The sequence below is a fragment of the Bos javanicus genome, chromosome 8 (genome assembly GCF_032452875.1).
Source record: "Bos javanicus breed banteng chromosome 8, ARS-OSU_banteng_1.0, whole genome shotgun sequence".
In the NCBI taxonomy this organism is placed as follows: domain Eukaryota; kingdom Metazoa; phylum Chordata; class Mammalia; order Artiodactyla; family Bovidae; genus Bos; species Bos javanicus.
In genome coordinates, this window is record NC_083875.1 from 63524411 (window position 1) to 63547420 (window position 23010).

The window sequence follows — 23010 nt, forward strand, 5'->3', positions numbered from 1 at the left end:
CCAGGGGGCAGCGCTGGGAGAGGGCTTTGAGTCAGGGATTAGGAGCTTCCTCGAGGTGAGCTGGGTGAGCTGGGAGGCTGGCGGCAGGGAAGCAGAAAGCTCGCCTCTCTGGGCCCCAGTTTCTCTGCCCCGATGATGGTAATTCTCTGTCCACGGTATTTAAGTGAACCAGCAGGAGAAAGCGTTAGAAACCGTGTTGTCCTGACTAAGCTCCGGGGGTCCCTGCGCCTCCGTGGAGCAAAATAAGGTCACACTCTTGCGAACTCTTAAACTTCCAACACTCTCCCTACACACATACTGCCTTCTAGGCGGGCAGAAAACAATTTAATTTACTTTAAACTACTTCTTTGAGGACAGCATCTCATTCCCGCGTATGAGTGGGAACGACTTTAATTTTCCCCAGCAGCCTTTTTTTAAACAACCATTTTTGTCTTGAAAACAATTTAAAAGACAAGATGATCACGGGTTGGCGATATGCCCCACTTCATCCTCTTGACTCCGTGGAAATGAAATGACAGGAAGTCCGGCACTTCCCAGATGGAGAAACTGAGGCCTAAGAAGGACAACAAATAGTTCAAAGCTGCTGGGCTGAGTGACAGCTCTCACTCGGTGCCACTTCTGCAACCAGCGGCTAGGCTGAGTGTGACACAGGACTGACTGCCTTTGTGGCACTCTGAGGCCATACCTACAACCCACTAACCCTGACTGACTGTCCCAGAGTAATCCAGAAGTCCCTGTGTTCTAGCTGCCCCGAGATTCTTAGATCTGATTGGCAAGCATCTGGGCCTAGGGCTTCCATTGTCCCCCTGTAAGGAGACTGGTGAGGGCCAGGACTTCAAGCACAAGTGAGGACAGAGAACTCAGGAAAAGACAGAGAGGCTGCAGGCCCAGGAGGTAAGGCCCCAAATACCTGCGTTTCCCTTTCAGTGTAGAACCTCCTCTACACAACTTTAAGCAAGCCCCTTTGACAATCTGGGCCTGGTTTCCTTCCAGCTTGAATTTCCAAGATTTCCTTAAGAGCAGGGTACCTCTGCATCTGGGTCCAAAGATGTGGAGGAATTTCCCATAACTCCTAGAATCCCCTCCTTTATATTTACGAAACTCTCCGAGGGCACTTCAAAACTCGGTAGTCAGGGGAAGAGCTCTAGCATCTTCTACAGATCAGCAGCACTCCTCCTCTCCCCCCAGAATTTAACGTAAAATAGCCTGTGAGGGGGAAGGTTTTTCCAAAAGGTGCTGAGGATACACTCAGGGCTGTAGGTAGTCAGAAGAGGATGGAAAGCACCTGGCATCTGTTCATATCAACATCAACTCACCCCAGCTGGACTAAAAGAATGATTTCCAAGGGACAAGAGCTAACTCTGTAGCTCTCAAATGGTTCTCAATGGGTCTGTTAATCCTATACATATTAAGGAGCACTGCCCCAGAGAAGAGGTGAAGACTGGATGAGAGGAAACTGAGGAAGTGGCCTGGCACTGAGCGGATCTTTCTGTATAGTTTTGATCCAAACGGGTTAACTGTCCCAGTTCACTCAAATCCTTTAATTCAAATTTTACATCTTCAAAGTACAGAATTTTGAAATGTGTTATTAGAATAAAACATTTATGGAACAGCATTTTAAGGATTCTTTGTTTATGAAATTCTAGAATCACAGTCTTAATAATTCTAATCTCAGGATGCTAACGCTTGGTCTGATGCATAGGCAGAGCTCAGTAGCTGAAAAGTTTGAGAAAAACGAATCGGATTTCTAGAAGAGTGTGTCCACAGTCACAAAACAATGAGGATCAAAACATCCTGAGACATGGAGGCTTCTAACCATAGTAACTGGAGCTTAAAAAGTCATTAAAGCATATGGTCACAAATATTATAAGAATTGTTAGATTATTTGAGTTATAGAATAGTGGATCTAGTACTAATATCTTAGAATGAAATAAGAGAGATGTGGATTTATAGGACCCAAATCTTCCAATCAGACATTCCTAGACAGGAATTAAAATTAAGCAATATGTACCTTAGAGCTGCAAAAATGTCTAAAACAGAGAAGTTACAACTGCCAACAGTGGCATCATATTTTCAGGCACAAAATCTTACTCCCAGCATCTTAAGATATAAGGAATATGCTTTTACACTCTGAACAGAAGTTTAAAGTCATAGAGATATAATCACAGTCAAAGAATTTAGACACTGGTCATAGAATCTTAGAATTACAGAAACACATTATTTGATTTAGGGATTCATGCTAGGATAGTAGTCCAAATTTTAACATTTGGAAATCTGAATCTTGGAACCATAAAATTCAGTATTAAAAGACTGCTAGGATGTAATCTGGTTAAAATTTAACAACTTTAAACCTTTTCCCCCTTTGAAAAAAAAATAGGATGAAACCTGGATTTTCGAAGCGTGGTTACTTTGGAAGAAGGAAGCTGGGAGTGTTTTGAGCAAGTGAAAAGCCTCTCCAGTCGTTCGAGTGTGCATCCGCGGAGGAAGGTCCTCATGTAAATTGTTCGATTGGCTTCCATACCCGGATCCGCGGAGCGAGGACTTGGACTCTCTGCCTCCTGCTTCCGAAGGCAGTTGCCCAGTGCTTGGTGGGGCTGGGTCTGCCCGGAGCTCGTTGCCGCGAAGAACGCGACTAAAACCCTTGAAAGCTGGCCGCCCGTGCTCTCGCGGCTCGTTCCCCCAACCCTGCATCCGCAGCCGGAAAGCTGCATCTCGGCCGGAGCCTCTGGCTGTCGGCACCGAGTCTCGAAATCCTAAGGATAAAAGCCTTCCTCCTTATCCTTCCAAGATCTGCACGTGCTTTTCCTCCTTCAATTCTCAGAAAAGAAAACTGTGGGCTTGCGGGTGGGAAGGGACTGGCCCAAGGTCTCCCTGCAAAAGATCATAAAAAGAATACAGATCTGCGGGACCACCGACGCAGGAAATCTTGGGTGAGGCCGAGCTCGGTCTTGGGGAGTGGCAGAAAACGAACTCAGAAACCAGACACCCTCGAAGCAAACAGGTCCCCCGTGCCAGCCCCTTTCCAAGGAGACGCGCCGGCGGACGGCCACAGCTCCCCCTCCCCCGGCCCCCACTTCTCTCAGCCCTCCGCCCCGCTTCGGGATGGAGCGGCTCGGCTGCTTGGAGTCTTCTTGGCCTGAGCGAACTGGAGGAGATCACCACGAGAGGGCAGAAGCCCAGCCTTCATCCTCTTTAAACTGTGCTTCACTCCCCATCATATAGAGAGGGGTCCCGAGCCACCCAAAGATAAATGATTGGAGGTGGGGGTAGTGCGGTGTTTCCCTAAATATCAGCAATGGAAGGACATGAGATACAAAACCTCGGTACAGTCGAGGAGCCTAGCACCCAAAGAGGGAAAGTGGCTGCCTCTGGCACATGGCGAGGAAACGCACTAACACAGACGTAGGCAGGTGTGAGGTGGCTAATCCGCGAAGTCGCGGTGGAACTGTAGCAACTTACATCCTCTATAAGACCTAGGAATTCTGTCTGAAAGACGAGGGACTGGATGGAGAATGGCCAGGGAAGCCTTGACTTAGGGTTTGAGAATCATCCCAAAGACCTTGGGAGCCAATCACTTGGGACTTTTTCTCCCTTCCTCGCCCCCACCCACAAGAACCAAGAGCCCCCTCAGTCAATTCTCACCCTCTCCAGCCAAAAAAGTGAAGCGAGCCCTTCCTTTCACCTGTGGGTCCCAGCCTTCTATACAGGCTGGTAAAGTCCGGAAGCGCCGAGTTTGCGCGCCGACAGTCCCTGCCTCTCTCGGCCTCTTTCTCCCCGTCGGTGCGCAGAGAGAACCGGCCGGGGAGATCTCCAAGCGCCTTCGGCGCTCCGATCGTGTGGTTCCCGCCGCGCCGCCACAGCTGCTCCTACCTGGGGAGGTGCGCCGGGGCCCAGGGGGCGGGTAGTCGGGGGGTAGGGGGCGGGCGGGGAACCGGCACCGCCCCGAGCTTCCCGGCGCCTTTAAGGAGGAGAAACCCGCGGAGGGAGGAGCCGGTCCGGGTGTGTGCAGGGGAGCGCCTCGCCAGAAGTATTGGCGGCTGGAGGCCAACCCTTCGGAGAGGAACAGTGGCCGGCCACCGCGCCTGGCCCGCGCCGCGACCTCGCTACCGTCGCCTCGACTCCTTGCCCTCCGCGCTTTCAGCGGCTGCGGCCTCAGGGACGCGGCCTAGGCCGCCCCCAACACAGTGCCCACGCCTGCACTAACTGCTACCGTTTCAGGCCTTTGGGCCCGCAACCTCCTCTGCACTCGCGACCTCGACGGTTATCCTCAGAATCAGCGGGAAGCCCAGAACTGATGCCAGCGCCTCAGCCCCAGGACCAATTCCAGACCCGTTGACCGCCTGGCACCAGCGCGCAAAGGACCCTTCAGCCCTAGACAGGAGTCTAGTTTCAGTACCAGCGTCGCTGCCGGCGCCTGGCTTCGAGGTCCAGAACACGAGCAGAGCCGTCGGTAGGCGGGACACTTGAACCTCTGTCTGCAGACCGCCAGTCCGGAAACCGCGGGCGCCAAGCCTCCTGCGAGCCCCTGCCAGGGAAGCTCCCGGTGCCAGCTGCGAGGACCCTCTCAGCTCTTTGCAAAGGGAACCAGCGTTGGTCCCCGCGACCCAGTGTCCCGGGCCCCGCAGCTCCCAAAGCCGCCGCCCGATCCTCGAAGGCAGCGGGGACGCCTCGGGGACGCGGGACGGCTGCGCCATGACGGCCGAGAGCGGGCCGCCGCCGCCGCCGCCGCAACCGGAGGCGCTGGCGGCCGTGAAGGAGGAGCGCGGTGAGGCGGGGGCCGGCGGGGTACCAGCGGAGGCCGCGGGTCGCGGCGCCGGTGGGCGGCGGCGGAAGCGCCCCCTGCAGCGGGGCAAGCCGCCCTACAGCTACATCGCGCTCATTGCCATGGCCATAGCGCACGCGCCGGAGCGCCGCCTCACTCTGGGCGGCATCTATAAGTTCATCACCGAGCGTTTCCCCTTCTACCGCGACAACCCTAAAAAGTGGCAGAACAGCATCCGCCACAACCTCACACTCAACGACTGCTTCCTCAAGATCCCGCGCGAGGCCGGCCGCCCGGGCAAGGGCAACTACTGGGCGCTCGATCCCAACGCCGAGGACATGTTCGAGAGCGGCAGCTTCCTGCGCCGCCGCAAGCGTTTCAAGCGCTCTGACCTGTCCACTTACCCGGCTTACATGCACGACGCGGCCGCCGCCGCCGCCGCCGCTGCGGCCGCCGCCGCTGCCGCCATCTTCCCGGGTGGGGTGCCCGCTGCGCGCCCTCCTTACCCTGGCGCGGTCTATGCAGGCTATGCAGCACCGTCGCTCGCCGCGCCACCCCCGGTCTACTACCCGGCTGCTTCGCCAGGCCCGTGCCGCGTGTTCGGCCTGGTGCCTGAGCGGCCGCTCAGCCCAGAACTGGGCCCCGCGCCATCGGGGCCCGCCGGTACCTGCTCCTTTGCCTCGGCCGGCGGCTCTGCCGCTAGCACAGCTTACCAGCCGGCCGGCTGCGCCGGTGCCCGACCCGCCAACACTTCCGCCTATGCGGCCGCGTACGCTGGCCCCGACGGCACGTACTCGCAAGGGGCCGGCGGGGCCCTCTTCGCAGCGACTGGCCGGTTGGCCGGGCCCGCTTCGCCCCCCGCGGGTGGCAGCAGCGGCGGCGTCGAGACTGCGGTGGACTTCTATGGGCGCACATCGCCCGGCCAGTTCGGAGCTCTGGGGCCCTGCTACAATCCTGGTGGGCAGCTCGGAGCGGGCAGTGGAGGCGCCTACCACGCTCGCCACGCGGCTGCCTATCCAGGCGCAGTGGATCGGTTCGTGTCCGCCATGTGAGCGGAGCATACAGGCGAAAATTCATAGATACCTCGACTGTCCTTACGAACTAAGTATCGACGAAACCTGAGGACAGGACTGGACAGAGGGCCGAATTGAGAGCCACGTGGCAGGGACCGAGCCGGCGTGACAGGCGCAGACTCCCGGTGCACCGCGTACACCGGGCGCCTACCGGGCGGCTTTGAAAATGGGAGGTGGGGAGAAGCGTCCTAGGCCCATGGACTGGGACAATAGACCCTCACAGAGGCGCAGCTCCAAAGGTCTTGCCTTGGACATTCTAACCGGGGAGGGCCCTTAGCTCTAAACGGGGCACAAGGTAGCGTCTACTCCAGAGTCTAGAGGAATGGTGAAGAATCACATGATTTCACTCTTCCCTGTACTTTTCAAAGCTCTTTTTACACAGTTCGACCTCTTGTGCCTTTGACTGTCTTATTACAATAAAAGACTCCTATAGCGTCTTCCCACATAAGGTGAGGAGGACAAATTTGCAAAAGAAGTAACTTTTTTTAAAAAATGGGAAAGATCTCTGTTTAGCTTGACCGAGGCCTGCTTTTCCCAGCCTCTGAGAACTGCAAACCTGGCTCTGAATCCGGACTGTGCTGGGTTGCCACAGTGTGACCCAGTTCCATCACTCACACCCTGCAGGGTTCCCATGTGATATACAAGAGAGCTGTAGAATCCAACCGTGCCCCATATGATCTTTAAGGGCCCATCAGGGCTGCTGCCGCCCTGCGTATTTGGCAGCATGGATGGGCCACCCAAGGCCTAACCTTACTCCAGGGAATGGGAACAGAGCTCATGGCAAGCAACTCTGGATTAGCTCCAGGCCCCAATTATGTCACAATTTCAGCATGATGTGCTGATCATTCGGCAGCTATTACTGCTGGGTCATAAATGTGGTTTTCCAATGAGGCAGGTAGAAATACATTTGTCCATTGCCCACTCTTTCTTTTCATTAAGCCCTGGACCCAATGGGTGAGTTAAAAGTCAAAGAGATAACAAAACTCTCTTGAGTCTCTTGGTGAGGGCTTTCATTTTGTGGGCTGGCCCTTCCATCCCTGGCATCTTTTCATGCAAAAAAGAAAGAAAAACTGGGGCAGTTAGGCAGGCTTAGAAAGAAACTGGTATTTAACTTTGTTTCCATTTATTTCTTTTAAGCTACAAGATGACCAAGATCAGAAAAAAAATAATAAATCCAACCATTTCCCCACCTTTCTCAGGAGATATCTTGTAAGTTTTGATTCTGGAGCAAAACTTTCAAGCATTAAATATTTCAGAAGCTCGTTGTGCAGTTTCAGATAAACTTGAGTGTTCATATGAACTGTTTCTAATAAAGATCTTTGAGTAAGTGAGTTCTGGCAAGAGAAAGGCAGCCTCTTTCTGTGTAATTAATTTACTAGGGAAGAGTTGGGGAGTGTGGGAAAGAAGACTGAAAACCATTGGTAATTTTTAATTTCGTGGATTGCTCTATCCTGTTCACAAAGACATGTGAATGTGATTCAGTCCAGATGGGTATCTGTCTAAAAGTGCTGCCCAATAGAAATATCATGCAAGCTGCCCATGTAACTAAGATTTTTCTGGTAGCTGCATTTATTTTAAAAACAAGTGAAATATATTAATAATATACTGTATTTAACACAATTTGTCCAAACAATCATTTCAAGGTATAATCAGTATAAAAATTGTTGAGGTAGTGTATGTTTTTCATACTAAGTCTTCAAAATCTGGAGTGTATTTTACACTTAGAGCTCAAGTTTGGACTAACCACAAGCCAAGGGCTCAATAGCAGTGTGTGGTTGATGGCTATGGTGTTAGCAAGAGTCTAGACACTGGTCCTTCCGAACTCTGCTGGTAGTAATGAACCACCTGGAGGCAGGGAGCAGCTGCAGCACTGACCCTACGACCAGTAGGTCCAGATTTCAGACCTAGCCCTGTGACCTTAGAAATGCCTAGGTGTTAGGCCTCCCTTATCTCCCTATGGATCCTTACAGGTTGAAATTCAAAGGTTCTCATGTGCAGCTAGACAGTCTGGCTCTCCCAGGCAGAAATCAGGATGCCTTGCCTAGCTGGCTGCTGCTGCTAAGTCTCTTCAGTCGTGTCCGACTCTGTGCGACCCCATAGAGGGCAGCCCATCAGGCTCCCCGTCCCTGGGATTCTCCAGGCCAAGAATACTGGAGTGGGTTGCCATTTCCTTAGCTGGCAGTAGTCAGAAATTGAAAGGCTTCCACCCCAGGGTCTTGTCCTTGGCTGCCTAAAGCCCAGCTAGGGGATTAGGGCTGGAAAAGGGCAGTCTATGCGCCCGGTTAATGCGGTGGTTGACCCTTCTCTGTGTTTTATTTAGCAAGTCCATTGCTTTGACAGCGCCATTAACCAGTCCCTTCTCTAGGGTCCTCATTTGTGAGTAGTAATTTGTGACCCCTCGCTCAGAGTCCTCCTGAAGTTAAACGAATCAAGAGAGGTAGATACGCTGTAAACTGTAAAGCGCTTGGCACACGAGGGAAGAAGGGCTTTACAATTAAAAAGCGCCAGCTTATCCCGAAGCCTCCTGGAGCGTCGAGGTAAAACCCGGGTGAACGAGAAAGATGGAGAGGCAAAGTGCACGCGTCTTCACTCCCAACTCTCTCTGGAAACTGGGACGACGGGTGAGATGGCGCCAAAAGCCAGAGTATGTGACGGGAGAGGGGACGCTGCGAGTTGGGAACTGGGTGCGCACAGCGAGAGCCCGGAAAGACAGCGGGACTGTCGAGGTTTTGGAGAACGTCGGCGCTTTTCGGCCTCCTGCCAGCCGGCGGCACCCAAAGCTCGCGGGCCATCCGGGCGCTTCAACCACAGACGGGCCGAGCCGAGTCTACCCTCCACGCGGCCGAGCAGTCCGCGCGATTCTAGGACCTTGAGAGCATTCATTGCTGCGTCTAGCGACAGTCCAACTCTCCGAACCCCCAAACCGCGAAACAGGACCTCCCTGTCTAGGGGCTCAGAGTCGGGAGGTGTGTTTCTTTTTTCTTCTTCCTATCTTGAAACCAAAAAAATTGTGTGCCCCTATCTGGGCTCTGCACCCCCAGCGTCGTGTGCAGGCGCCCCCCGGGCTGTGGGTAATTAGATGCGTTCTTCTCTAATTTCCCAAGGCTCGTTAGAATTCGCCCCAGAGCTGTAACATTTATTTTCTTTCAAATTAACTTTGCTTGCAATTAAGTTTAAGAAACCAGCAACAAAAGGAGTCTTGGCCCGAGGTCGTTTACCACGAAAACGGATTAAGGAATCTTCCCCGGTTTAAGGGGAAAGATTCCTGCAGCGCTAGGGGAAGCGTTCCCACAGCAGAGGCCAAGGGGGAGTAGGAAGTTGCTTTCGGCGGCTGTGGATGGTGACGGCATCGGCTTCCTCAACTCGACGACCCGTGCGCCTGAAAGAGTAAAGGTAACCTCGCTGAAATGAACTCGTGAGCGTTTGGGCTGAATTCCACAGTCATGACATGAAGCTGCTGTACACAGTTATAGTTTATCCAGAACACTCATAAACATAATCTCATTTACTAAGAACTTTGTGAGAATGTTTTCATTAAAATTACATTTTTATTACAAAATTGGTACACTTTCATTGTAAAAAAAAAAAAAAAGACAACAACCACAGAAAGAAGAGTCAAGGTAACATTAATTCACCCAGAGAAAGCACAGAAAACACCTCAAGTGAGTATCTTTTCTAGTTTTTGTTTTTCCTTTGCAAGAGGCCTGAATCCCAACTTTGTCACTGAAATACTTGGAGATCTTGACCGAACTTGCACCAGCCTATGTTGCGCTATCTGCAAACCTAGGTGGCAGGTCCCTTTTCATGCTCATATTCTTGAACTCCTCTTTTTTTGGTCATCTGAATCCAGGATGCTGTTCTCCAAGAGCCAGTAGAAAGGCTGAGAGCAGGCTTGCTGTCCCTGCTGTCCTGCACAGGAGACAAAGGCCTTGTAGCTCTAAGTGTGGGCTATAGACTACCAGCATGGGCATCCCTGGGAGCTCGACAGAAATGCAGACTCTCAAGCTCTACCCAGATTCACTGAAACACAAACTGCATTTCAACAAGACCTGAAGCATTTCTCTGCCCTACGTAGAGAGGCAAAGCTTTAGAGAAGTGTGGGGCGGGGTGTCGGTGAGGGGTAAAGTGTTACGTACATTGTTGATCAGAGACCCCAGAATAACTTCCAGAAACTTCCTGTTTCTGGGCAAGAGCCCCAACCAGAGATGGCTGCAGAGAGAGATGGCTGGGGTAGAGCCCTTCACCTCCACCCTTGGGTATACTTTACAGTCTTGGAATCCTAACCTTTCGAATGCATCTCATCTCATGTTCCCTGTCTGATGGGTGTGACTGTGACAGTGACTTCAATGAGAGTGTATCTGAAACCATCTTGAAAGCTGGGGTGTCAGAGCCTGGCCAGGAATCCAGGCTCCTGACTCCCTGCTGAGCCACTTTGGAGACCTTGGGCTCTGGTCTCTGTATCCTCTAAGCAGCAGTCATTTGCCTAAATACGGATTAAGCTTGGCAACTCTAACCCCCAGTCTGGGCTAGTTAGGGTTTAGGAGAAAAATAAAGCTCACTTTTCAGGACCCAATAGCCAGCAGGAAGAGCTGAAGGATCCTCCAGTAAAGCAGTTTAAGGGTCCCTTGAACAGCCCAAGATTATGAGTGCCCTAATGAATCCCCCCCACCCCCACCATCCCCACAGTCCCCCTATTCCCACCCCCAATACACACAGCTTTCTAGAGAATTCAGTTTCTGTGCTCATCCTGTTCCTGAGAAGTGCTGACTGCTGGGGCTGGCATGACAAAATAACTGGAGGGGGCGGGGAAGGTCCCTGATGAAAAGTTGTTCAGACAAGGGGCATGTACCAGACTGGATTTTCTTCCCGGGATCACAGAGCAGCTCAGTGGAAGAACCAGGACTCTCATCTCAGTGCTCACATGAGTTTTCAATAATAAGAATAAATAGGAATACGATGTGTGTGTATAGAGCTTCAACAGAGCTAAAGGGACACGTGACTTAACTCATAGCTGTAAGTGTCCAAGCCTGACTAAAATCTATGCCTCCCTCGAGAGAGACTACATTTGATTATCATCCTCATAAAAGGCAATGTGGAAATGAAGTAATCAGATGGGGGTGGTTGTGAAGGTGGGGGTTGAGGGATGGAGAAGGAGTGCAACTGGGTGGGGGCCCTCCATTCTATGGATGGGTAAAGCGAGCCTGGGATCAGTTAAATACATAGCTTAGAACTACCCAGAGGGAAGGCAGTGTGGTTAGTGCTTTTCAGCCCAAACTGAGCAGTGAACTAAAGAAAAAGCAGGGCAGACAGGTAGGGCAGAAGAGGATGGGAGGCCCTCCCTCTTCTCTCCAGGTAGAGGCCAAAGCTAGCAGAACTCCTGGGATGGAAAGGACGACTGCTCCCTGTGGAGCTCCCCATACCCCTCTGCCAGCCCCACAACCCTTCTTCTGAGAGCTGAGGCTTGGATTTCCAGCTCAGCCCAGAAGGGTTAACCAGGTGCAGAGGCAGTAGTCAGAGAGGCGCTGGGGATCAACTGTCAGCCCCTCCCAGGTTGAGGAAGGGACTGGGAGCCAGAATCAGGGTGGATCTCTGCCCTGGTCAGAACATCGGCTTATCTCATTATCTGAGAACTTGGAGCGGCTTCCCAGCTATGATTTTTCATGCATGGAGGCAATCAGCAACCAGAGATGAAGTATGAGAAGCACAGCCTCATACAGCCCAACTCTCTCCACTGCTCTCAGCCGCCTGTAGCCAGCCAAGCCCACCCCTGGATGCTGTTACCTCCACCCCCCATTCTGCCCACACTGCCAGCCTCACTTCCAGAAGCTGAGCTCCAGTCCTGTGGGCTCAGGCTCCCTTTTGTCTGTACCAGAGAGCCCAAACTCCTTACCTGGCATTTGGGGCCCTCCATGATCCTTATGCCAACCCTCTTCCTAGCCTCATCTCCCACAGTTGCCCTCCTACACCTCTAGGCTCCAGCCAACACCCCACTTGCTGTTCCTAGACACTCCTATGTGTTCCAGTCACCCCAAATTTGCTTTGATCATTACCTCTCCAGGAACCACCTAATCCCATCTTGCACCTCCAAGGACAAAACCTAGCAGGAGCCTCCATCATCCCTCTCCTGGATCACAGCATCAGCCTCACACACAGAGCTCCCTGATCCCTCCACTGCTCTCCTCACTCATTCCCCACAGCAGCCAGTATGTAACTCAGCTCAAATACGAATGGATCATGTTATTCTGTTGCAGAGGTCCAGACCTCAGGACAAGGGAATGAGATTAGAAGCATGGTGTGTTCGTGAGCAGCCCTGTGAAGGGTCTTTTTTTTTTTTAATTACTTATTTATTTTTGGTTACGCAGGGTCTTTGTTACTGAGAGCAGGCTTTCTCTAGTTGCAGCAAGCCGGGGCTACTCTTCATTGCAGTGGAATGGCTTCTCATTGCAGTGGCTTCGCTTGATGTGGAGCACAGGTGTATGGGTTTCAGTAGTTGTGACACGCAGGCTCTGAGTCATGTGGAGTCTTCCTGGACCAGGGATTGAACCCATGTACCCTGCACTGGCATCAGACTCTAATCCACTGTACCACCAGGGAAGTCCAAGGGTTTCTTCCACTATGAGAAAATTATACTTAATATGAGCATTTTCAAAATTTCCCCCTCCCATGTAACACTTTGCTTCTATCCTAGATTTCATCCAAGCTTCATACAACTACTCAACATTGGGGTGTGTTCACGTTTTCTCTGTACTGGTGCTCAAAAGAAAGAACAGTGTCCTATCAAGGGAACTGGACAAAGGGGTCTTTATGGTAGAGCTGAGATGCAGCCTACTGAGGACAACTGAACAGTGGGCAACCCTGGACAGGAGTAAAACAATACGCTCTCTTTCTGGCTTATTCAAGAAGAAGGTGTGCCAGATACTGATAGTTGTCATTCTGCCCCCTCTCTGCTCACAAGACTCTGATTTTGTTCAGGTTGCAATTGGTCATATGTTGTAGGGGATGTCTTACACCCATTGGAGTGCCCACTGGCTCAATCTGGACTTGTCTAAGGTAGACATGGTGATGATTCCATCACTCCTGCCAGTGATTATTGAGAAACAGGCCCAGGATACTTTTCGGGCCAGTGAGATGTCCAGAAAAGTCTGCTCAAGACTTCTGGGAAATATTTCCTTGTTTTTAAAGCAACAGGGGGAAATAAATAGCCATTTTCTTCCTCTTAATGTTGTTAGGGTGTGACTCCTGCAAGTGTGACAGACATGTTGGACTCGGAGGGTACCAGCCTAAGAGAACAAGCCAACCTGCTGAGGATGGCAGAGCCAAAAGGTGGGAATAACCTGGGTACCTAATGACATCGCTGAGCTACTGAAAGAACCAACCCTGGAACAATTCATTATACCTGTGTGCGATAACAAACATCCTGCCATTTAAACCTCTTATCTTTGGTCTCTCTGTTACTTGCAGCCAAATACATCCTAACTAAAGAAGGTGACCCTTTTGGAGGCAGGAAAAAATTGATTCTTCGTTTTCCCGTTGAGATTTCCTTTGCCATTCTTATATTAAAAAAACAAAAACAAAAAAACAAACATACAGCTAAAAGGTAATCTAATCTTACCCCTTGATTTATAGAAGGAAAAAACAAGGTTGGGTTTTCCCAATGGCTCATCAGGTAAAGAATCCCACTGCAATGCAGGAGACACGGGAGATATGGGTTCAACCCTGGGAGGGGAAGATCCTCCAGAGAAGGAAATGACCACCCACTCAAGTATTCTTGCCTGGAAAATTCCACAGACAGAGAAGCCTGGTGGACTATATAGTCCATGGGGTCACAAAGAGTCAGACACGACTGAGCATGTAAATAAAGAAGGTGACTTTCCACAGCTGTACAAGGAGCTAACATCTTAGATCCTTGTCCAGGGCTCTCAGCACACCATTGCTCTTCCCCAGCTTCAAGTGGCTCAGCCATGGCACAGCTGACTAACATAACTCACATTATCCATGAGTGGCTTTGTTCATGCTGTACTAAGAACTTCCACATATGCTCTTCTTTAGATCTTCACAACTGCCTTGGGAAGTAGCAGTTTTCAGGTGCATTTTTTCAGATGAGAAAAGTAAGGTCCAAGAAAAGAGGGCAAGCACAAGGTCACAGACCTTTGTCTGCAAGGGATTCAATCCAGGTGTAACAAAGTTCACAGTAAAATGAATCAAGCATGTGAGGATTTGTGCTCCTTGGATATGGGAAACGGGAGGCTTGCGTGTTGGTTTGACTGCAGCTTGGGGGAAATCCTTTCTCGTTAAGTAGGGTGGATCCTCCACACGCCCCTGACTTACCTCCAGGGGCGTGTGAGGCTTAAAGATAAAGTTTGCAAAGTGTGTGGATCTGTTTGCTCCAGATCCTACAAAGCAGGACGGTTAGTGCCAAAGCTGAGGGGGACGTGGCTTTAAATGAGCTCTACCATTATGGGCCTCTTTTCACCCTCCTATCACCCCACCCTGACCCACCCAGCTTCAGCTAGCGATGGTCCCACCAAGGCAAAGGCTGCAGGAGCAGGCCTGTGGTTTACAGAACACCTGGGAGAGGCTGTGGGCAGCTGGGTGATTTCCAAATTAATTGTAGGAGAAACCTAACAAAACAATCTGCAGGCTAAGCGTCCTAGGAGCTCTCCATGAGACTGACAGCCTGGAATCCAGCAAGTACAATGCAGCGACCACAGACGGGAGGGCCTTTCCTCCTTGAGGGGAGGAGGGCCGACTTCCTTCCAACAGGGGCCAGTCTGGGCCTGCAGCCGGCCTGATAGGAAAGCAAAACCCCAGAACTGAAACAGGCTTTCCACCCAAACCCCAAACTATAATGAACATAAATGACTTTTCCGAAACACTACTACAAGGTTGGTTGGCTGGTGAGTTACATGCCCTGGCAAACACCTCGCTTCTCAGTAAGTGGCTTTCAAATCTCTCTCTCTCTTTTTTTGTAAATTGTATTTATTTATTTTGGCTGTGCTGGGTCTTCCTTGCTGTTGAGGCTTTTGTCTAGTTTCAGTGAACAGGGGCTACTCTCTAGCTGCAGTGCGTACGCTTCTCATTGCAGTGGCTTCTCTTGTTGCGGAGTATGGGCTCTAGGGCATGAGGGCTCAGGAGTCGTGGTTCCCAGGCTCTAGAGCACAGGGGTGGCGCATGGGCTTAATTGCTCCATGGCATCACTCCGGATCACGTGGGATCACTCCGGAGGGATCAAACCTGTGTCCCCTGCATTGGCAAGTGGATTCTTTACCACTGAGCCACCAGGTAAGCCCTTTCAGGTCTCAGTTTGAAGATTTCCTCCTGAATCTATCTTCAGGAAACTTGGGCTTCCTCCCACTACACACAAATGCATGGAATGAATCTAGAGTCTGATATACTGTTAGTAAGGGTCAAATCTGAACACTGGTACTTTCCTATTTTCTGAGCAGTTGCCCACCTTTGTCACAAATGCACTGGTTCAAATCCTGGCTCCAGTACCTGCGCAAGTCTCAGCCTCAACTTCCTCAACAATAAAATGGGCACAACAATGCCTTCCATCTCTGATACCAGTCACAATGGCTAACATTCAGTGAGCTGCAGCGGGGATGGGGGGGGTGGGGGGCACTATCTAGTGCTTTTAGTCTCCACAAACTCCCCTGAAAGGTAGTGACCGTGAAGTAGAACAGGAGGAGCAGTTTGAAGCCAGGCATTTGGGCACCAGAACTTCTAAGTGATAATACTTTGCATCATGAGGCTCCTGGGTTAGAAGAGCACTAGGCTAGAAGTCAAAAGACTCAGGGCTGCTCTCTGATTGCATGGCCAACCTTCAAGATGGTGCCGAAGAAAGACAAGGAAGCCCAAGAAGTCAACCTGGAAGTTTAATTTGGATCTTAATCATCCAGGAGAAGATTCTGGAAATTTTGAACCATTTCTATGTGAGAAGGTTAAAATGAATGGAAAACCTGCAAATCTTGGAAATGTTGTTTCCACTGAATGCTTCAAAATCATGGTTGTTTCTGAGAAACAGTTCTCTAAAAGGTATCTAAAATATCTTACCAAGAAATATCTTAAAAAGAACAATTTTGGTGACTGGCTTCAAGGGTTGCATCTGACAAGGACACTTATAAACTTCATTACTTCCAGATTAGTCAAGATGAAGATGGACATGAGTCTGAAGAGTAGGGAAGCCATCCCTTATAGGGCTTTGCTTGCCAATAAAACAAATGAAGCATACAAGACAACGAAAGATCCAGAAATTGACTTAGTTTATCAGTGAATGGAAAACATTGTACACAATATGTTTCTAAATAGTCCATGGGTAAAAGAGAAAGTCTAGAAGTTGGGGGAGAAATTAAACATGGAAGTGAATGAAAATGAAAATACAGCATACCCAAAGTTGTGGGAAATAGCAAAAATAAAATGCTAAGAGAGAAATTTATAGCACTAAAGGCATACATTGTGAAAAATGGAAAATCTCAAATCAATAACCTAATCTCCACCTCAAGAAAATAGAAAAAAAGAATCCAGTCACTAATATTATAACTGTATGGTGACAGATGGTCACTAGACTTATCAGGGTCATTATTTTGTAACATACAGAACTCTTGAATCACTTATATACCTAGAACTAACATACTGTTGTAGGTCTATTAGGCTGGAAGGAAAGAAGGAAGGAATCAGGGAATGGTGGGAGGGAGCAATAAAGAGTCAAAACCATTGAAACTGAAGATGGAAAAACAATAGAGAAAATCAAGGAAATAGAGAGCTAGTTCTTTGAAAAGATGAATTAAAATGGAAAAACCTCTGACAAAACTGACTAAGGAAAAAAGACACAATCACTTGTTTTAGGAATGAAATGGAAGCTATCACCACTACCCTGCAGATATCAAAGTATAATAAGGGAATTCTACAAACAACCAAAAACACATAAATTTGACAACTTAGATAAAATAGACCAATGTCAAAAAACCAAAAAATACAACAACTTACTCAATATGAAATAGATAAGTTGAATAGCCTTCTGAGTATAAAGGAAATTGAATTCATAATTTTTTAAAACTCCCCAAAAGAAATGTCCAGGCCCAGATGATTTCACTAGAAAATTCTATCAAAATTTTAAAGAAATAATACCAATGACACAATCTCTTCCAAAAAATAGAAGAGGAAAAAATACGTCCAATTTATTTTCTATAAAGCTAGTATTAACCTGATGACAAAATCAGATTAAGGTCATATGAAACAACAACCATAAACCAGTATTTCTCATAAATGACAGAAAAGTCTTCAATAAAATATTAGTGAATAGAATTCAGTGATATATGAAAATAATTATATAGCATAACCAAACACAGTTGACTTCAGAGGATGTGAGGCTAGTTCAATAGGCAAAAATTAATTACTACAAGCCACCATATTGATAGACTAAAGAAGAGAAAAATCACATAATCATATCACTATATAAAAAGTATTTGACAGAATTAATACCTATCATGATAAAAACTCTCAAAAATATAGGAACAGAAGGGTTCTTCCTCAACTAGACAAGGAATGTGTACCAAAAATCTACAGCTAACATTATACTTAGGACTGAATATTTTTCCCAAAGATCAAGCTCAAGGCAAGATGTCCATTCTCATCACTCTTATTCAACATAGTACTGGAAGTTCTACCCAGTACCAAAAAAAAAAAGTCTAGAAATTAAGAGTTACATAGAATGGAAAAGAAGAAATAAAACTGTCTCTATTTTCAGAGGACATGACTGTCTACAGTGAAAATCCAAGGGATTCCATAGGGAGAAACAACAACAACAAAACTCCTAGAACTAATAAGTGAGTCCAGAAAAGTCTAGAAGCTATAAGACAAACATCAAACAATTATATTTCTATGTATTAACAATGAAAGTGTGCATACCAAAATTAAAAATATAATACCATTTATAATCACTCAAAAAAACAGGTGGTAAATCTAACAAAACATGTACAGAGCTTGTATGTTGAAAAGTATAAAATACTGATGAAAAAAAACAAAGAAAGTCTAAACAAACAGACAGATCATATGCACGGTTGGAAAACTCAACATATGAAGAAGTTGATTTTTCCCGAAGTAGACATACAGGTTTAAAGTAATTCCTATCAAAATTTCAGCAAGAGTTTTTACTGATACAGACAGGATCACTCTAAAATATACGTAAAGGCAATGGAACTAGAATAGTTAAAACAATTTTGAAAAAAGAGTATATTTTTAGTCAGTTTAGACTGCTATAACAAAATACCAGACTTGGGGGGCTTATAAACAATAAAAAAATTATTTCTCACAGTCCTGGGAGAGTGCCAGCATAGCCAAGTTCCGGTGAGAACCCTCTTCCAGGTGCAGACTTCCGACTTCTCTTTGTATTCTCACATGGTGGAAAGAGGACAAGAGAGCTCTCTGGGGTCCTTAAACAAGGACACTAATTTCACTCATGAGGGCGCTACCCTGACCTAATGACCTCCAAAAGGCTCCATCTCCTAATACTCTCACATTGGGAATTAGGATTTCAACATTTGAAATTTGAAGGGACATGAATATTTAGTCCATTTCAGGGAGAGGAATCATTTAACCAATTTCAACACTTCTTATATCCTATAGTATTCAAGACCATATTGGTATTGGTAGAGGAACAGACACACAGATCCATGAAAAAGAATGCTATGCTATGCTAAGTCACTTCAGTCGTGTCCGACTCTGTGGGACCCCATAGATGGCAGCCCACCAGGCTCCCCCATCCCTGGGATTCTCCAGGCAAGAACACTGGAGTGGGCTGCCATTTCCTTCTCCAATGCATGAAAGTGAAAAGTGAAAGTGAAGTCGCTCAGTCGTGTCCGACTCTTAGCGACCCCATGGATTGCAGCCTAACAGGCTCCTCCGTCCATGGGATTTTCCAAGCAAGAGTACTGGAGTGGGGTGCCATTGAACCCCAAAATAGACCCACACATAAATAACCAACTGATTTGGGACAAAGGTGAAAAAGCAGTCCAACAAAGGAAAGACACCCTTTTCAACAAATGGTGCTGGAGCAACAGGACATCCAAAGGCCAAAAAAAAAGAAAGAAAGAAAGAAATTTGATCCTCAATCTAAATCTCATACTTTATGCAAAAATTAACCTTATGTGGATAATGGACTTAAACACAAAATGTAAAAGTAGATAACTTTTAGAAAAAAATGGGAGGAAAATCTTTGGGATGTAGAATTAGGCAAACAAAAAGTTCTTAGAAATGACACAAATGCATAGAAGAAAAAAATTGCTAAATAGGACTGTTAACATTACAAACATTTGTCTAGGAAAGACTGTTAAAAGGAAGAAAAGACAAACCACAAACCAGAAGAAAGTATTTTCAAGCCACATATTTGACAAAAGATTCCTATCTAGAATATATAGACAAATCTCAAACTCACCAGTAAGGAAACAATCCAACTACAAAATGGACAAAAGAGATATCGCACCAAAGAGGATACACAGATGGCAAATAAGCACATGAAAAGATGTTCAACATCATTAGTCGACAGGGAAATGCAAATTAAAACCACAATGTAATATTGCTACATACCTATCACAGTGACTACAAAAAAAAAACAAACCAGTGACAACACCAAATGCTGGTAGGGAGTTAGAGAAACTGGATCAGTCATACAATGCTGATGGGTATGTAAAATGGTACTGCTGCTCTAGAAAACAATTTAGCAGTTTCTTATAAAGTTAAATAGGTAACAACCATACAATTCAGCAATTGCACTCAGGGGCATTTATCCCAGAGAAATAAAGACTCTGTTCACACTAAACTTCCTATGATAACAGCCTCAAAACTAGCTTCCTGACTTGTAGTCAAGTGCTCATTCCTCTACACCCAGATCCACAGCAGAGCTGCTTTTAAGTTCCATTCCCTTGAGCATGACTAGTTTGTTAAATTGACAGGTGAAAGTCATTCAATCCAGTGCTGCCTGGCTGTGCAACTCCAGGGTCACCATGCACATAATACAATACTGTCAACACTCATCTCAGATGTCTGCTTTCACTCCCAGAACATCCTCTTCAAGGCACCCCAACATCCAGGCCAACTAACCACGCCTCTGACAAAACCAGGAAGGAGCAGAGTAGGGAAAATCTTGTCTACAATGGGTTCTCAACTCAGCATGTCCACCCCATTCCTTCTACCCTTTGCCAGTAGACAAATGGCAAGAAAGGAGACGGGACCTACTCAAGACGACCCACCAGGTCAGTGGCAGTACAGGACTCTGAGCTGTCAGCACTAAGCTGGTGGCAGTGGGGCCCATCCACCCACCTTGCATGGAAGCAGCCCAGGGAATTAGCGCTGATGCCAACGCCCCATTCTGGAGCTCCTGACACTTCTTGGACCTAGGCCCTTTCAAAAGGAGCATTTCAAATAGGAGCCATCAACACTTACAGAGGGTGGGTCTTAATCCATAGAGGATCACTAGCTTCACCCAAGTGATGGGATATCCATCGGCACCTCCCATTCTTCTACCAATTATCTATCTGCTAATTATCTGGGATTAAGACTTGACACGGAGCAACATGGTCATTAAACACATATTTGCACGGCTTATTCATGTTAGTGGGGCTGCTCAGTCTAACTGGACACGCCCACAATGCTGCACAACACATTTACATTTGGTTGGCTGTCAACAGCCAATAAAGGACTGCAGGATGTGTTTCCTTCCAAAGTGACTTGGCTCTCAGCAAAAGCTTTCTGCAGGCAAGCTGGGTGTCTTGGCTTTTTGGCAGTACTGACTGAGGCTTAACTCAGAGCATGCATTCAATCACTTGTCAGATATTCATTAGCTCGAGCACTATAGCAGCCACAACACTGGCTCCAGGAGATTTTACAAAGGTGAATGAGACACTGTTCCTGCCACCGCAGAGTTTACCACCAATCAAGGAAACACGTGTAAGCAGAGAGAGCTAAGGGCCCTGAGAGAGGGGAAAACAGCATGCCATGTGAACACAGCCCAGGAGAGATCTGTTTGGCCTAAAAAATAAAGGGAGGCTTCATAGAGGAGGTAGCATTTTCAGCACAGAAACAGATTGAGAGAGGAACTAGAAAAGCAAGGGCCCAGAGATGTGCCAGCAGAACAGGTGTGACTCAGTGTGGATGGCACACGTGCCATAGGTGGGAGGGAGATGCCCTGGGTCGTATCACAGAGGGCACTGAGTGTACTGCTAGGGTTTGGAAATGTTTCTGCTGGTTATGAGGAACATGGAAGGAATTTTGCTTTGGTGTGTGGGTGGGTGTTGGTAAACTTTTAATTGAAGTATAGCACACATACAGAGAAGTGCAAACATTTTCACCAACTGACCACACCTCTGTAAACAGCATCCAGCTAAAGAAAGAAATCATTACTAAAAACCCAATAGCACTCTTTCAGGAACTACCCAATCACAAGAGAAAACAGTATCCTGATCTTAACACCATAAAATAGTTTTCCGTATTTTATTGTATTTGGCTTCTTTCACCGAACACAATGCTTTCAAGACTCATCCATGTTGCCATATATAAAAGTAGTTTGTTTTTCATCTTTATGTTAATATCCCATTGTATGAAGATATGACAATTACTAATATTAATGAGCATCACCTGGTTTCCAGTTTGGGGCTATAAAACTTCTTGCATCTGACTTCTGGTACTTTCATGGATGTCCATCTGTTTGGTACATATCTAGGAGTGGAATTGCTGGGTCATGGGGTATGCATGGGCTTCCCAGGTAGCTCAGCTGGAAAAGAATCCGCCTGCAATGCAGGAGGTCCCAGTTTGATCCCTGGGTTGGGAAGATCCCCTGGAGGAGGGCATGGCAACCCACTCCAGTATTCTTGCCTGGAGAATCCCCATGGACAGAGGAGCCTGGCAGGGTAGACAGTCCATAGGGTCACAAAGAGTCAGACAGGATTGAAGTAACTAAGCACGGAACAGGGTATACATATGTCTACTTGAATAGATACTACTAGTCTTCTACAGTTGTTTTGTCCATTTACACACCCACCTAACACAGAGTGTAGTGCTTAGAAAAGGGGGAGCTGGCACACAGGAACCAGCCAGGAGGCCAAGCAATACAGCCCTGGGGAGGCATAATGAAATCAGTTGCAACAGAACTGGAATTTAAAAAGGCTGATAAAAAGGCACTATAGGGTGGAACACGTCGGATGAGGAGGCAAGGGAGAAGTGTACTTGAGAGAGAGAGAGAGAGAGAAAGGTTCCTGTATGGGGTGGCTGGTTGGGTGAGGGGTGTTAGGTTGAAGGCAGGAGAAAAACATCTTAGTTTGGGACACATTGTGTTGAGATGCAGGGCTGATGAGATGATGATGTCCAATAAACTGCTGGCTACCTGGTCTGTTTGCTAAAGGATGAGGTCAAGGCTGGAGACACAACGTTAGAATTTATCATCACAGAGACAGGAATTGAAGCCAGGGGTGTGGCTGAGGTTTCCCAGGAGGTGCTGTGTGGAATGCAGAGGAGGCTGAAGACCAGCCGCCCACCTTGAGGGGATGAGCGGAGGAAGAGGAACAAGAGACAACATCGCTTCCCTCTGAAACGCTGGCGGGGGCTGTGAGGCGTGAGTCAGGCCCTCCGAGCCCCAGCAGCATCCAGGGGTCCGACTCACCAGCCACAGTTTCCTCCTGAATGAACTTGCATCACTAACCTCAAGGCTGAGTTGCGAAATCCGCATCAGATTGCGTACCTCTGGCGGCGTCATAGGGACAACGGGCACCAAAGACTCATAGCATCTCGGGGCAGCGAGTTCTCTTCCCACCACCACAACGGCTCCGCCAAGATGGTATCCAGCACCCCAGGCAGGAAACTCAAATTTCCCACGGCAGCCCATTCCACAGTTGAGCAAGTGAGACAAGAAAAACCTTCCCTTATAAATGCCATCTCATGACACTGGAAGTCAAAAGAAGAGAAAACAGCAACCCTTCAATGGTGAGGACCCTGGATAGAGTAAGATGCAAGGGGCTTTGTAGTCCGGAAAATCTACTAACGTGTCCCTGACCACCTTCCCGTTGGGGTCATGGAGCTCCACTCCTCACCGGAAGCTGCAGTGATTTCACTACCGCTCGCACCTGGGCTGGGTATGTGCTCATCCGCTGCAGGCATTCCTCTGGCTTCATCAAGCAGTGAGTCCTG

General features: G+C 48.0%; 3 protein-coding genes and 1 pseudogene across 4 annotated transcripts in view; 2 read left to right on the forward strand and 2 right to left on the reverse strand.

The window, feature by feature from the left end:
- Positions 1–1942: 1942 nt before the first annotated feature.
- On the reverse strand, positions 1943–4694 carry LOC133253482 (uncharacterized). The gene is made up of 3 exons (XM_061427080.1): positions 4236–4694; positions 3643–4165; positions 1943–2871 (listed from the first exon to the last, which is right to left on the reverse strand). Exons 1-3 carry the CDS (start codon positions 4692–4694, stop codon positions 2633–2635), a joined length of 1221 nt encoding a protein of 406 aa, XP_061283064.1. The 3' UTR covers positions 1943–2632.
- FOXE1 (forkhead box E1) lies at positions 4155–7182 on the forward strand. Its single transcript, XM_061425765.1, has one exon. The coding sequence runs from the start codon at positions 4693–4695 to the stop codon at positions 5812–5814; it is 1122 nt and encodes a 373-aa protein (XP_061281749.1). The 5' UTR covers positions 4155–4692; the 3' UTR covers positions 5815–7182.
- Positions 7183–12175: 4993 nt separating this feature from the next.
- The window catches only part of TRMO (tRNA methyltransferase O), a 40057-nt gene continuing 29222 nt past the window's right edge, over positions 12176–23010 (reverse strand). Inside the window, exon 7 of one of the 2 annotated variants that reach the window (XR_009738085.1) lies at positions 12176–12448. The gene's annotated coding sequence lies outside the window, so the exon portion shown is untranslated. The remainder of the gene's footprint in view (positions 12449–23010) is intronic. The other variant, XR_009738086.1, reaches the window with a different exon arrangement.
- On the forward strand, positions 12892–16055 carry LOC133253483 (ribosomal protein eL22-like; annotated as a pseudogene).